This window comes from Sebastes umbrosus, chromosome 12 (genome assembly GCF_015220745.1).
Source record: "Sebastes umbrosus isolate fSebUmb1 chromosome 12, fSebUmb1.pri, whole genome shotgun sequence".
Classification (NCBI taxonomy): domain Eukaryota; kingdom Metazoa; phylum Chordata; class Actinopteri; order Perciformes; family Sebastidae; genus Sebastes; species Sebastes umbrosus.
This window is the reverse complement of record NC_051280.1, coordinates 20,388,097-20,403,198: the sequence shown is the minus strand read 5'-3', so window position 1 is coordinate 20,403,198 and position 15,102 is coordinate 20,388,097. Positions and strand designations below refer to the sequence as shown.

General features: G+C 40.4%; 1 protein-coding gene across 2 annotated transcripts; it reads right to left on the bottom strand.

Annotated features, from left to right (window-relative positions):
- Positions 1-3,142: 3,142 nt before the first annotated feature.
- LOC119497920 (microtubule organization protein AKNA-like) lies at positions 3,143-14,331 on the bottom strand. 2 transcript variants are annotated; one of them, XM_037786356.1, is made up of 22 exons: positions 14,120-14,331; positions 12,409-12,616; positions 10,779-11,929; positions 10,579-10,653; positions 10,364-10,469; positions 9,716-9,864; positions 9,573-9,632; positions 9,347-9,480; positions 9,062-9,245; positions 7,282-7,463; positions 6,835-6,993; positions 6,421-6,580; positions 6,194-6,288; positions 5,863-6,068; positions 5,670-5,784; positions 5,387-5,569; positions 5,010-5,116; positions 4,768-4,911; positions 4,575-4,661; positions 4,139-4,253; positions 3,847-4,015; positions 3,143-3,755 (listed from the first exon to the last, which is right to left on the bottom strand). In XM_037786356.1, the coding sequence occupies exons 2-22, from the start codon at positions 12,596-12,598 to the stop codon at positions 3,558-3,560; spliced, it is 3,969 nt and encodes a 1,322-aa protein (XP_037642284.1). In that variant the 5' UTR covers positions 12,599-12,616; positions 14,120-14,331; the 3' UTR covers positions 3,143-3,557. The 2 variants fall into 2 exon arrangements, with proteins under 2 accessions (XP_037642284.1, XP_037642285.1); XM_037786357.1 differs by having other exon boundaries at positions 4,139-4,250.
- Between the last annotated feature and the right edge of the window lie 771 nt (positions 14,332-15,102).

Sequence of the window (15,102 nt, the reverse complement as noted above, 5' to 3'; positions counted from 1 at the left end):
GAAGTTTTGTGGCCTGTTTAAGGTTTCATCCGAACAATAGTTGATGTCTTCTGGTTTCCACGATGATGTCTTTGAAACCTCTTTTTGAGCAATTAGTCTTTTTGTCCTCAATATGTCAACCCAAATCCTTCAACACTTTGTTTACTGTAAATATAGATATGACGTGTTGGTTGGGTGTTAATAAAGAATAGCATTTGCCATACACTTATTGATATTCTGTCATACAGATACATCTGTTTCAGAGTCAACTGAGGTCAATCGTTACTTTCACCACAACACTGACAAACAAGCAGAAACAAGCTGGCTTATGTAAACACACACATACATTTAGATAACCCTAACTTACTGTACTTACTGTATGTACAGTACTGTGTGTGCAAATAATTCCAGTTTAGGTGACAAAGGCGAGGCTAGGTTATTATAAAAGCGTTTCTTTTCCCAGGTGGCCGAGTATCAGCGTCAGGTGTTCCTTATGAAGATGGGACCAGATAAACTCTTTTGTGTATAAAGGTCAAAAAGAGGGAATCAAAATTCAACACGCAAATGAGATCATCACAATCTTCACAGAGTTCAAAGAACAAAAAGCAACAGTGTCAGTTTTCCCAATTCACCAGTCTGATCGTTTTGTGCATAATGTTCCAGCGTACTTTGTATATGTTGTTGACTGTTTGAATCACTGGACATTTAGAAATCTTCAGACACAGCTAACAAAGAATGATACTTAAATTCAAGTTAAGATTCTGCACAAGTTAGAAGATCTGTATCTGTTTAGGATAGGTTCACTTTAGTCTGTCTATAATTCCTCCTTCTGGACATTAAAATATTCCTTCTTAACATGGTTCCAATGGAAGTGATGGGACACTAAATCCACTGTCCTCAATCTGTGCAAAACTCTATTCAATGTGTATCTGAAGTTAATATGAGGCTTCAACAGTCTGAGTTAATAAAATCAAGTGGGTATCCTCAAAATACTTTTTAATACAAAATTCCCTGTCTTTGCACAGAATGAGGACTATGGATTTTCTCCCTCATTACTGACTATCGGAAGCTGATTAGGAAAGATCTTCATTGCCAGTATGGACAGGAGGAATAAATGCAAGCAAAATCTGATTCTAGGACAGACTTGAAAAATCGTGAATAATAATGAACACTATAATCTGATCAAGTCCTCCACATATGACATCTGGATAATCACTATTGTGCATTTTAAAAAGAACTATTTATCTTTATTTTCAGGTGCATACTTGTATTTTGGGTTTTTACTAGAACACGTTTAATGCTCTGATTGGTCAGCCGGCCTACTGTTGTGATTGGTCAACCGGACAAAAGTCTTTGGACTCCGCTCCAACTCCGCTCTAACTAGCTTTGTTTGAGGGCGTGCCAATCTAGGCAGGTATTATTAAATTCAGGAGCAGTGTTTCTGTGGGGGAGAGTAACTCCCTTTGGCGTGGACTTTGGACTTTGTAACTTTGCAGACCTTTTACATGCACAAAAAACAATATAACACACTAAAGGAAAGGGGAAAAGCACAAAAGCATAACAGGTCCTCTTTAAAGGACTAATTAGCACAACTAGCTATAAACTATAGTTTAGTAATAATACTTCACCGATAGTTTAACTTTGGAGTCTGGTAGATTTCCCTTTAAATTTTCAAGGGCATCCACCACTGACACGCCCTCAACCCTCCACGACTCCAGTGGAGCTGCTCAGTGGAAATCAGATCAGACTATGGGCTGCTCGAAGCACAATTTCAATTGGGTGGTCTGCCTCAAGGAAAAACACTTAAGTGTTTTTAATCCCCAAGAGATATTTAGACAAAAAGGCAGCACTCCAAAGGCCCACTTTGAATAAAATGGTGACATCCCTCCCAAAGAAAACAAACAAAAACTGCAGATAAAATCCTTTAAAGAGAGAAATTGAAGAGATCTTTGGAAGGACGTCAAAAAATGAGAACTCCCCTGCAGGTGTAATAGGTCACAGTACCAATGACAAGCTGCATTTTCTGTACTTTTTGTAATCCATGTCAAATCCGTAGCCCCTTGCTTTGGATAAGGACATGAATATCATAAAGATATCCCTAACTGAGAAAACATTAGTCGTCTGATCATCACATTGGGGTGAAACAGTTTTCCATGTGTCATTTTCCTGCACCTGTTAGATATTGAATACATGAGCTCTCTTTTCTAATCATGTTTATCTTTATGTTGGGAAACCATCAGTGTTTTCTCTTATAGGGGGATGAAACCGTAGATCAGAATTTGGTACGCAGTTTTCACATGCGCACACACTGCTTCTGTTTCAAACCAGTGTCGTGTGCACTTTTTTTTGTCTATGATTCACTGACAATATTTGTAAACTGATATGAGGTGTAACAACCTACATAAAGTTACTTTGGTGCACAGTTAAGGTTTCACACGGCTAATAATAATAAATATTCTACATAAATACTGCTGCTGACAATTTGTAATAAACATTGCTATTATTATACAGCACAGTGTGTTGGCTTTTCAACTAAAGATTAGGTTCTTCATTTAAGATTAGGTTCTTCTGTAATGGCGTTATTCTACAACTGTGTAAACTAAAAATGTTATTACACGTTCAACATGAGTCACTGAAATGTTTGACTCCAGACCCTGTTGTGTCTCAGAAACTGACTGGTATATGAGGCTAATCCTGTATCTGTTTTTAAATGTGAGAGATCAACTTGAAGAGTCTTTTGAACAATCAGAGGGAGCAGTTCAGGAATGTTGTTTGGACACATCTTCCTCCCTGATACCCCCCTTAGAAAAACAGTAAAACTCGATACCTCACAAACAAAAAATGAACACAGCCCGGCACCAGCAGGCTGTGATGGCGACAAAGACCTCTAACAGAAACTGAGAAAGGAGACACTGAGTCGCTAGCAGGGATGTACTGTATATTAGAGGCGTCAAATGAACATATTAGCTAAAAGGACAAAATTGATACTCATTCAAACTAAAGGCAGAGAGGGATTTTCCTGAAATGTAATATTACAAATCTGACCTACTTTTAATAAGATTTAACTTTATCTCCTAACCCTGCGGCTGCTTGTGTGCGCTGGATAGCTAATAGTTGGGGAGCAGGTGGACTAAAAAACAAAAGGGTTAGGTGACAAGTGTACTGACATTGTGAAAAGATAAGGATTATGTTTATTGCTTCATCTGCTGAGATTGTACTGTGACTGATGCTGCCCCCTAATGTTGTTCCTCAAAAGTCTTGTGTCAGAAAGTCTTTTTTTTGTCTCGTAACATATGATTTGGGGTTACATTTTGCACACCGGTGGGAATAAAATTGAGATGCTGGATGATTTTTTCAAATAATTTAGTGGTTTAAAGGCATCAAATCAAAATGTAAATACACTCAATACAAAGAAAATGCTGTCCATCAACAAAAATAGACATTTGTATGTATGTATGTATAAATGTATAAATACACAACCATGTAAAAAAGCAATAACTTAACACAAACAGGTTATTATATAACTTATTACCCAACATAGATATATTCTACACAGGCATCAGGTATCATAGTGATGATTACAGTGTAAACTTATCTGTACTCTGCTTGTTATAATGGTGTTTCCTGCCCCCTAGTGGCTGCATGTTGTGGAGTTTCCTGTGGAGTTGAGCCTCAGCCAGGTCGGCTGACAGTCTCTTGGCCATTCGGTCGGTGGTCCTCTTCATGCTGCGGGCCACCTCAATAGCCTGGTCTAGAGTCCTGTTCATCTCTACCTCCTGGAAAACAGTTACACTTAAAATAATTCACAGCAATGACAAATGTCTTGTATACAGGGAGGATCTTTAAATTAGAGATGAGACATCTCACCTTGCTCCCTCTGCGTTTGCCTGTCCTGCAGCCAGTCTTTGAGGGTGCTGATGCTGGGGACGGTGTCCGCTGGAAGTACACATTACTGGGTAGGAGTGCTGTGTCTGACTGGGTGGAGCGCTTCCTGTGATGGGATATGGACTGCAGCGGCGGCTCCCTCACTTTATAGCTGGATGTGAGGACAGATAGATATTCCACTTTAACAGAGCTAATATATCATTTAATAACTTTATGTGAGAAGCTGCTGATAAACATCTGTCTGCTTTCAGTAAGTGATGTGTCACGTGTTTACCTTGCAGGCAGGCTGCTGGAGGAGCCGTAGCTGACCTGGAGAAGGGGCTTCTGAAGAGACGGAGAGGAGAAAAGAGACCAGCTCTCCTTGGAGAAAAAACTGTCCATGACGGCTGCTGATGGCGGAAACACAAGAAGCACTACAGTATGTATACAGATAAAACACAATACTGCACATATTTACAGCCCTGGTTTTTGTTTTGAAGTAAAAAGAGGTACTTTTATGATGGTGGTGGTGATTCTGATGACAATGTATTGTATCTGCTCTGTTTCGACACAGTTACTCTTGTGCTTTTCTAGTATACTTTCAAACCAATTTGTCTATTATGGAAAAATAAAGTTGAAATCTGCCATATGTAAATTGGACAACAGACTTTGTGTCATCAATCACAAGGACACCAACATGTTGACACAAACATTATATGAAAAATGGTTACTTTGTGGTCTCTGCTTGGCATGGCTGTCAGTAGCCTTCTCTCCTTTTAAAATGGAGCTGGTCAGACCAGAGGTTTTTCCCTCTGACCCTGAAGGAGCATAACACACAATATTGAATATCCCTGTGTAATTGATATACATAAAAGAAACAATTAGGGTATGCACTGAACTGTGAAAACCAGCTGTGACTCTGACCTCTGTTGGATTGCAGCACCTCCTGAAGTTTATATTGAAACTCAGGTGCAGAGCGCACACCGCCGCTGCCTCTCCTGCTCCCTACAGGTGAACTGTGGAACTGCAACATGATCTCTGAGCCAGCTGTGTCACCACTGTCTGTACCTGAAGACACACAGATACAGATGCAGAGACACACTTTGAGACATTTAGGGTTTTGCTGCAATATGCTTATTGGTGTGTTGTGGTGGAGGGAGGACTACCTTTGCTCTTGCTGGGGTCCATGTCTGAAGAGATCCAGTCGTCTATCTTCACCTGACTGGACCTGACATCGCTCACATTCTGTGTGCTACTTGATGGTTTCCACACACTAGAGGTTAGAATAAAAAAGATGGTAAGAACATGGCAGGACTATCCTGGACTTTCATCTGATATTCAGTATCTGTATATCTCATGGAAGCTTTTCATATGTGTGGTTGTCTAGTTGCTGTCCAATAATTAATAAAAGTACATATCAACCAAATGTAGGGCTGCAACTAACAATTATTTTCATTGTTGATTAATCTGTCGATTGCATACACCAAAACATGTCCATTATCCTTCTGTTCCTCCACTAATGCCTGCACTATCAGCTCCCCACCTGTTGCAGGCTGGTCTGTGGTGGGTCCGGGGTCTGGTTTTAGACCTGCGCTCCTGACGATCCTGCCCGTATTTGGATGTGAGATAGTCCATCTTCTGTGCTAGGTTAGGCAGCTGGACCAAGCCCTCCTCCAGGTCCTTCTTCAGCCGGGATACCTCTGACTGCAAAGCCACGATTGCCTCACTAAACACACACGAAAACACACACACATTCAGATGTTCACTGTGTAAATAAGCAACAGCATAGAAGCATATACTGTACATAGACTTTAGAATATACTGACCTATTACAAGAGCAGAAAGTCAGTGGGCTGCGTCTTTCTTCTGTTTCCATGGTGGAGCTGAGAACGGGCTCAGATACGTGGTGACGGAGCCGGGCAGGCAGGCTGCGTCCAGATCCTGTTTGGTAAGTGGTTTAGAAGTGTTCATCATTTCACTATTGACCAGATAAGATTAATTAAAAAGAGATTTGCTCACCCTGCAGCCTGACTGAAGGCTCCTTAGTGGTGCTCTCCACCCACCGCTGCACCGCCGCTGCTGCACCACAGGACTGTGTTTGGACAGACGGGTGGGGACTGGCCCACCGCTGGCTGGTGAGGGGGGCTGAGTGGATGGCTGTCTGCAGGTTGGAGCAGGAGCCTTCGCTGCCTGAGGTGCTTAAACCATCATTCTGGGACTGCACACTGCAGACGGGAGCATCAAACCTGAATTATTGTTAATTTATAAACACTTCAAACAGGATTTTATTGTTGTTATATATATATATATATATATATATATAACAACAATATACTGTATATATGTGTACCTTTCTGTGAGCAGATTCGGTTGAAACAGTCCAGAGGCTGATTGATTCAAGTAAGAGCTCCCAAATCCACTGTCTGTCTCTGGGCTCACAATCCTCTGCACCCCAGAAAACCCAACGTTAGATCAAATAGAGCAGCCTATGTATTCTCCAAACCGCTGTAAATTAAACAGCATCCCTGAAAATCATTACACTAAAATCATACAAACCGACTATTATCTGTGACTGACCTGTGATACAGCTGAGGTGTTGAGAGGAGGCTCTGAGAGAACGTGGCTGTCTAAGTCTCTGGGAGCATCAGAGGAAGACGAGACCTCCACTGCCAGACTCACACAGTCACCCAGATCACATTCACCCGCTGGGTTCAAGGCACTATCCGGGCTGCTACGACTGCAGCAACAACAACAACAAAAGAGATATTTAAATATTTAGAGTCTGATGAGGGGAGTTAGGGAAGGGCGAGGGTTTGTTTTAAACAGTACATACAGTACGCAAAGGTAGCTCACTTACACTGTGACAGGATTACAAGACGGATTACTTGTATGAGTCGTACATTATTTAAGAGCAAACAAGTACAAAAGAAACCACAACAGAGATTAGCTCTTCTGTATGGTCAGGTAGACTTTTAAGATCACAACACTGACCTGTCGGGTGTCCACTGCCTCCATCTCGATGATGAGCTGCTTCCACTCAAGTATGCCAAGATGCGACTGTGATCTATCACCTTTGGCGAGACGGAGCTCCTCTCCTCTTCAGCCTCAGCTGTCTGGACTTCTAGTCCCTCCAGAGAGCCCAGTGAGCTCCTGAAACAGGACAGAAAAGAAAACCCGCACACAGCGACTCAAACACTCAGTGGAATCCGACACCAACACTGCACCTGAAACACTATCTGACCACGGGAAGGCTGAGAACGTGCCTATTATTTTAGCACATGCAAGCACCACTCAAAACATAAATAGCAAGACACAATAGTGACAGTGAAACATGCACAACAGTGGTGCATTATATCCTAACTAGGATAGCTATTTTCTATATATAATAAACACTAGTACCTGTTTGACTAAATACTTTATACATATTTTAACAAGTACCTTGAATGGCGGTAGCTGTGTCCTGTATCTTTCAGTAAAGAGTCAGTTGTTATGAGTTCACTGCTTTGCTGTAATCTCTCATCTCCGTGGACCTCACTGGCCTCCTCCACTTCCTCCTCTTTTTCTTCCTCTTTCCGTGCCTCCATCATACAACCCTCAGTGGAAAAACCTGCACTTGGCCCCTGAAACATGAGACCCAGTCAGATAATTTGCAGTTAGTGTAATCTTACACACACACTCAGCATTTTCCTCCAGTTGAGAATTCATCACAAATGTAGGTGCAGGGTGTGGATGCTACAAATGACACAGAGCATGCTGCACCCAGGCTGGAGTATTAACACAAGAAATATTGAATTTGACAGTGTCAAAATGTCATCATTCATCCATGGGGAACATAAATGTCTATACCAGATTTCATGGTAATTCGTCTAATAGTTGTCAAAGCATTTCTGTGTTCACCTGCCTGCCTGGTGTGAGTGTAGCATGAGTGACGTGTGCTTGGTGTGTTTTGGTTTTGTCTCCCTCTCCCTCTTGTCCTCTCTCTCCTTCTCTCTACTTACCTGGTCTTAATCTGCAATAAACGCTCCTGCCCACCAGTCAAGCTAAGCTCCTTTTCACTTCATAAACCCTGCTCCAACGGCCAGTCTCCGCCGGATCGTTGCCATTCATGGTTTCAATATGCCACGCTTCCAGCTCCTGCTAGTGATCTTGTCACTTTGTTTGCTGTTTATCTGTTTGCTTGACTGTTGGCCTCAACTTTATCCAACTTTTGCATTAGTTTAAATCATATGATATAGTAATATATACATTTTATTGGAGCTACTCCACAGTGAGCTTATATCTTTCATATTTGATCTCAGTATAATCTTATATAGACTCTCAGTCAGTGCATTATGTCCAGAAATGTGTCTGCCAGTTGTCTCTCTGTCAGGTGGAACATTCACAAGACTTGAAACTTGACTTCGACTTGCAAAAAATGACTTGTGAGCATCTCTGCTCATGAAAGCATACTTTAACTTATAGTACTTAGCCAATGATTTGTTTATTACATAAAGAGACTTGCTCCTTTTGCTATTTGACTTGATGATTTATGATGAGATTTAAAAAATGTGTTGTTCTGGCATGCCTCTACAATGAACGGATAATCCAAAAACTTGATGAATTGAAGAAAATTCATATCAAAACATCCTTTTACAAACTCTCACACACTTTAATAGGTTACTCTATCGAAAAGTAAGCACAACTACAAGCCAAGTACTCTTTTCTGTAGGCCTATATAGTAAGAATACTTAATTATACTTTTCTTAAGTATATCTTGATCAACAGATTAAGTAAGTAGGCCTATAAGCCAAGTATACTTATACTTTTCTGTATACTTGTGAGTATAAGCGAAGTATACTTAGACTTTTAAGTTTAATTAAGTATACTTTTTCCTTTTATCTTAAGTTTAAAAGAAGTATACTAATAGCACACTTGAATAAACTTCATTTTGGTAAGGGACACCAACATCAGGATCGACTCACTCAGCTCGGTGGTGTGTACCAGAACACACACTGCTGCAGCATTATCGACCGTTACCACAAGTTTACCCTCCATGAAACTAGTGGCCTAAACCGTACATACATTCAGCTATTGTTGAGATATTTCACACAAAGACAAAAATGTCTGTGGACCGAGTGGTGGATTGACTTAACATGCCGTTCCTAAAGGCCCCGCTGCTAGAGAGGCAACAAATTATTGAGTGTTGGTGAGGCAGTGGGTGTGTCTGTGAGTTTGTTACCTCATTCAGGGATGGTGGAGGTGAGGGTATGGTCATGCAGAGAGGACTGAGCTTCATCTCTTTTATGGTTGTGGGAGAGGAGGATGATTGGGGTGGAGAAATCTGCTCACACACGTTTCTGTCTATCATCTCCTTTATGTCTTCAAGGTGCATCCCTATCCTGAATATGTCTCCCTCCACCAGCCTGCACACATTTTACCACATACATACACACGCATGAATGGATGGATGTATTAACATGACACTAACACATTCACACAGGTGCGACAGCGGGGGCTCTTTAACCTGTCTGGGTCGAAGGTGCCGGTGTTCCTGGACAGACCCATGTAGTTTTGCATCTCCAGAGCTCTGTGCTCCTCCTTCTTACTGATGTATTCTCTCTCCAGTTGGTCCTGAGCCTCCATAACGCTCCTCAGCATCTGACAACGGACACATTTTACATTTATGCACATGCAGAAGAAAATAAATTAAGTCCATAAATCAATACATATAGGAAGTAAACAATACTTACCATTTGCTGTTCTGCTGTGCTCACTGACATGTTGCTCACACTCAATTTGAATTCTTCCACCTGAATAGAAGGAGGTTAATAATTGGTTTTACATGTACATTAAATGGTGGTCTAGTAATATCCTGGCACATCTTCAAACTTACCTTCTGCATGAACTGGCTGATGATGTCTGTCAGCTCAGCGGTCATTCTCTCCCCGTCACTGGGAACCTCCTCAGGCTGGCTGGAGGAAGTTGTGTTCACCTTCTTAATGCTGCTCTGGGGGGCTGTTTCACATTTCTCACCAAAGTTTTCTGAAAACAAAACAAGACTGGAGTGATACACACTGAACGCAGGCCGTCAAATTATAAGCACTGATGCTGAGTCTCTGATGAACTTCCACATTTGCATATCATCTATTGAATTGGTTCAGATAAGGGGAATCAAAGGATTATTTTTCATGATGAAGAAAGTAAGCTAGTATGTTATACTATCAGTATATACATGCAAAGAATTTGTTAATTTGTGAACTATTAACATTGCCCATGATGCGTACAGTTAATAGTGATTTAAAAATATGGCGTAGAAATCAAAAGTGAAATATTTCAGTGTGGTTAGGTTGTCCAGTTTACAGCTATTGTCTCCCAAGCGCCCCCAAAAGCAAACAATAATGTTTGTGTAACTAGAATAGTGTCATCTGACCCCATTTGTCTCTATGGAAACCGGCTGCACTTCACTGCGTGTAGTTTGCAGGTAGCGAAGAAAGGCGTAGACCTGTCATAATATCAGATGTCAAATGACACAGAGACGTACCTGATGGGGGAAGACGAGGAGCCACGGATCCAAGATAGCTTCCCTCAACTAAGTTTCCCTGATGATTGTCATCGCACTCTAAATAAAGCATCTGTTCTGAGGCGGGCTGTGAAAAGAGATCCATAAACGTGTAACTTGCATTGAAAATATGACTGAAATAATTGATTTCTCACTCGCCTTCATGATTTAGGTCTGTTAAAAAATGTTTTACTTACATTGTTTCCTATTCTCATTTTATCAATGAGGTTCTCTGCCTCAGCGTATTTGGTTAGTAGTTTATCATATTCAGCCTAAAGAAATATGGAATGAGACAAATGTTAGTCTTATATACTGTGCACAGCATTCATACTGTATTTGTTACTGTTTCGTGGAAGCAAAATGAACCACAAGCCCATAAACCCTGAATGTTTTCTACCTGCAGGTGATGCACCAGTGCTGGACCACACTGTTCGTCTTTGAAGACATATGGCTTCTCTGGTGGTTGGACTGTATCCTCCAGGACTCCTCTGATCAACTCTAACATCCCTGGAGAGGACTGAGCTCTGTGCATGGTGCCGGGGCTCTGAGGAACAGGTCTGACTGGTCCATTTGGAGTTTTGGGGATTTTCACCTTAGGGGCGACCTTGGAGAAGTCAGGGAGCGGATAGTGGACTTTGCCTTGGCCGTACTTCATCTCGCTGAAGGACCTGGTGCGCACAAGTGGGACTCTCTGAACCTGATCATCCTTTTCATAAGTATTTTCTTTCTTCTCTACATGTACGCCACTGGTATCCCCACTGCCCTGCTCTGAGTGTGTACTTGCAGAGCTGGATGTAATGCTGTCAGAAGCAGCATTATCAATTTCTCTTTCTGCTTCTTCCTCTAAACTTGGATTTTTTGATGCACTACTCTCATCAGTCCTGTCAGAGCAGAAACTCTGATTGATCTCAGAGTTACAAGCTGAGTGGTTACCATTAATTGTTGTGCTGTTGTGTGTTGGACGCCAGCTAAAAACAGTGTCATCCACGCTCTCCAGTAGGGACACCTCTGGCAGTGTCTCGGCCTCGATCGGCCTACTTGTCCGCAGCAGCTCCTCCTGGGAGAAGTGTCGCAGCAACAACTGGTTAATGTCTAAAGGACAAGGGCGTGATGGGGCGACCTCACTGGGCTTGGAAGCATCAAAAAGATTGTCCCGTTTGGTGTTTGTTTCCTCTGGTTTCTCAGCATTTTGCTCACCAGAAACCAAGGATTCAATACTATCATCTGTATTACATTCAAGCAAACCAGGAACATCAGGACTTCCATGGACCGTTTCTCTTCCATCAGAGCTCTCGGAGTAAGCTGTTTGGTTGAAGTAGGGGCTACCGAGGTCACAGTCGTAAGGCAGATCCTCCTGATCCTCATCACTAGTATCTTGCCCTGGGTCCTCGTGCTTTAAGGGCGGCTCATCTTGCATGGTGTTTGGTTTTTGGGCAGACACATGCAATATGCTGCTCTTGGTCTTGCTCCCTACCATCCTCTCATTCTGACTGCTGACAACACTGGACTCAGAGGAGGTGACATCCAAGGCCGACAGCTCCGCGCTCCCTGCAAATTAAAGAATACCAAAGACTTAAATACCAAATTAGAGGGTCATTGCATTGATTAATTTAAGCCTCAGTCTTTGCATTTACTTTTTTAAGACTGCCCACCATTAACAATGACACCTCCAACTTACTCTGTGACTCTGCCAACATACTGTTTGTCATTACATATCACCAAAAAGGGACTATAGCTCCAAAAATAGATTTCCATTATCACTGTTGTATAATATTAACAGTGTGCCACAAAGTCTTTTCTATTGTTTGAATTTAAATGCATGTCCTAGCCTACAATCACCACTAATGATCTGTTATAAATCTGTGAGAAAAAAAACTGTAGCTTGTTCTTAAATGCAAACTTTGTTACCTACAGTATGTGCTATAACACCACATATAATTATTCATGTATAGTTCAGGACAGATAAAACAAGCCAGTTTAACATCCAACAAAAAACTTTATAGTTAAAAGGTGACTCCAGGACTCACCACTGAGATGGATGCTTGCCTCGGACGCAGCAGACTCTGTCTGGGACAGACGTAAGGCTGAAGAAGTCTCCAAATCACTGAAGTGAAGACTTTCATCCTCACTCAGGTCAACAAAGATGCTCTGCTGAATGCACCTCTCCCAAAGCAACGTGGGCTTGTCCTCATCTGATTCCTCTGCGTCTCCCTCCATGGACTCTTTTGTCTTCACCTGTGTCGAGACAGGGGGTAAGAAAGGAGGATGGAGCACCTGTTCATCTCTTAGCAACGCAACTTGTGAGCTGACAACATTGGATCAAAATGTGCCAAGATGTCAATTATTTAACAATCGATGCATTGTGTGGTCAGAGGTTTGCGTGACATAATTGGTGTTAGTGTGAATGATATTTATGGGTGAAAGTGTGTGTGTGAAAATCAGTGGTGGAAGAAGATAAAAAATACAAAAATATTCCATTACAGGTAAAAGTCCTACATTTCAAATCTTAGACAAAAGAGTTGCCAGCATCTATCAAACATGAAAGTACTAATTCTGCAACATAATGCAAAATGGGTACTTTTAACATGGCCCCTGTCTGTGTTAGACTATATTATTATAAAAAGTATACCATTTAAGTATTATTATGCATTGTTAGCAGCATTTTAAAGCTGTAGCTGTTCCAGGGAGTTATCAATATTCTGTTGGGTAGTTTAGATTCAAGATTCAAGATTAAAGATGTTTATTGTCACGCCAGTTATACAAGTACAATCGTGCGAAATGCTTTTTGCTGGGAAGCTCCATTAAAAATAATAAGTTATATGACAATAATAAAAGGAAATACTTTGTACAAGGCATATTAAGAACATATACAGTATATACAGTAAAAGATATATCTTATTTATTATTTATTTATTATCTTATTTACCTGTTTAATCTTTTATGACAAGTTATCAATATTCTGTTTGGTAATGCATCATATTTTATAAGATGACATGTTTTGCATGTAAAATAACAATATTTTGTAGTATAATTGTAGTGGGGTATAAGTATGAAGTAGCAGAAAATGGAAATTACTCAAGTGAAGTATCTCAACACTGTATTAAAGTACATTAGCCTACTTGAGTAAATGTACTTACTTTCTACCACTGGTTAAGTGTTACATGCATTACAAGAAAGTAACATATGGCTATTACACTGCAGAGTCAGACTGTCAAAGAAGCTATGTCACATTTCAGTGCTGCTCTTTTATACTACATTTCCAGTCTTGTATTGTGATGGTGTGGTGGTGACTTACTCCTGTTTTGAACTGGTACTTTTAACATGGCCCCTGTCTGTGTTAGACTATATTATTATAAAAAGTATACTATTTAAGTACTATTATGCATTGTTAGCAGCATTTTAAAGCTGAAGCTGGTCCAGGGAGTTATCAATATTCTGTTTGGTAATGCATCATATTTTATAAGATGACATGTTTTGCATGTAAAATAACAGTATTTTGTAGTATAATGTAGTGGGGTATAAGTATGAAGTAGTATCTCAACACTGTATTAAAGTAGCCTACTTGAGTAAATGTACTTTCTACCACTGGTAAGTGTGGCATGCATTACAAGAAAGTAACATAGGCTACTACACTGCAGAGTCAGACTGTCAATAAAGCAATTTCACGTTTCAGTGCTGCTCTTTTATACTAAACTGTCAGTGTCATATATTGTGATGCTGTCTGTAGTGGTGACTTACTCGGGTTTTGAACTGGTCCTTCAGCAGTAGTTGAACCGATCCACAACCATCGCTCTCGCTCCTGACATCATCTTGCAACTAGCTGCAGCATTTCTGTCTCTTTCTGTCTTGACATATGGTTTCTGGGACAGCTTTAGTGTCCGTGGCATCATTAATAATGTACTGTAGTCCTGCACGGCAGCGCTGAACGTCTGGAGTCACAGCGTACAGGCGAAGTCTGGTTGCTAGGTAACGGTGGTAAACCTCCACCAAAAAGACCACTTAAAGGTCCCATATTATAAAAAAGTATTTTATTATAAAGCAGGCTTAAGTCCTATATAAATACTGTGAAAGTATCGAAACACTCAATCCACAGGGAAATACACACAGCCTGTATTTAGAAACTCTGCATTTGAAACAAGCTGTCAGGATTTCTGCCCATTCGTGATGTCACAAATATACAACATTTATACGACTTTTTTTCCCGTAAAGTTATGACTTTATTCTCTTAATATAACAACTTTTTTTCTCGTAAAGTTATGACTTTAGTCTCGTCATAATACGACTTTTTTCTCGTAAAATTACGACTTTATTCTCGTAATTTTACGACTTTCTTTCTCCTAAATTTATGACTTTATTCTCGTAAATTTATGACTTTATTCTCTTAATGTAACGACTTTTTTTCTCGTAAAGTTATGACTTTAGTCTCATCATAATACGACTTTTTTCTCGTAAAATTACGACTTTATTCTCGTAATTTTACGACTTTCTTTCTCCTAAATTTATGACTTTATTCTCGTAAATTTATGACTTTATTCTCTTAATGTAACGACTTTTTTTCTCGTAAAGTTATGACTTTAGTCTCGTCATAATACGACTTTTTTCTTGTAAAATTACGACTTTATTCTCGTAATTTTACGACTTTCTTTCTCCTAAATTTATGACTTTATTCTCGTAAATTTATGACTTTATTCTCTTAATGTAACGACTTTTTTTCTCGTAAA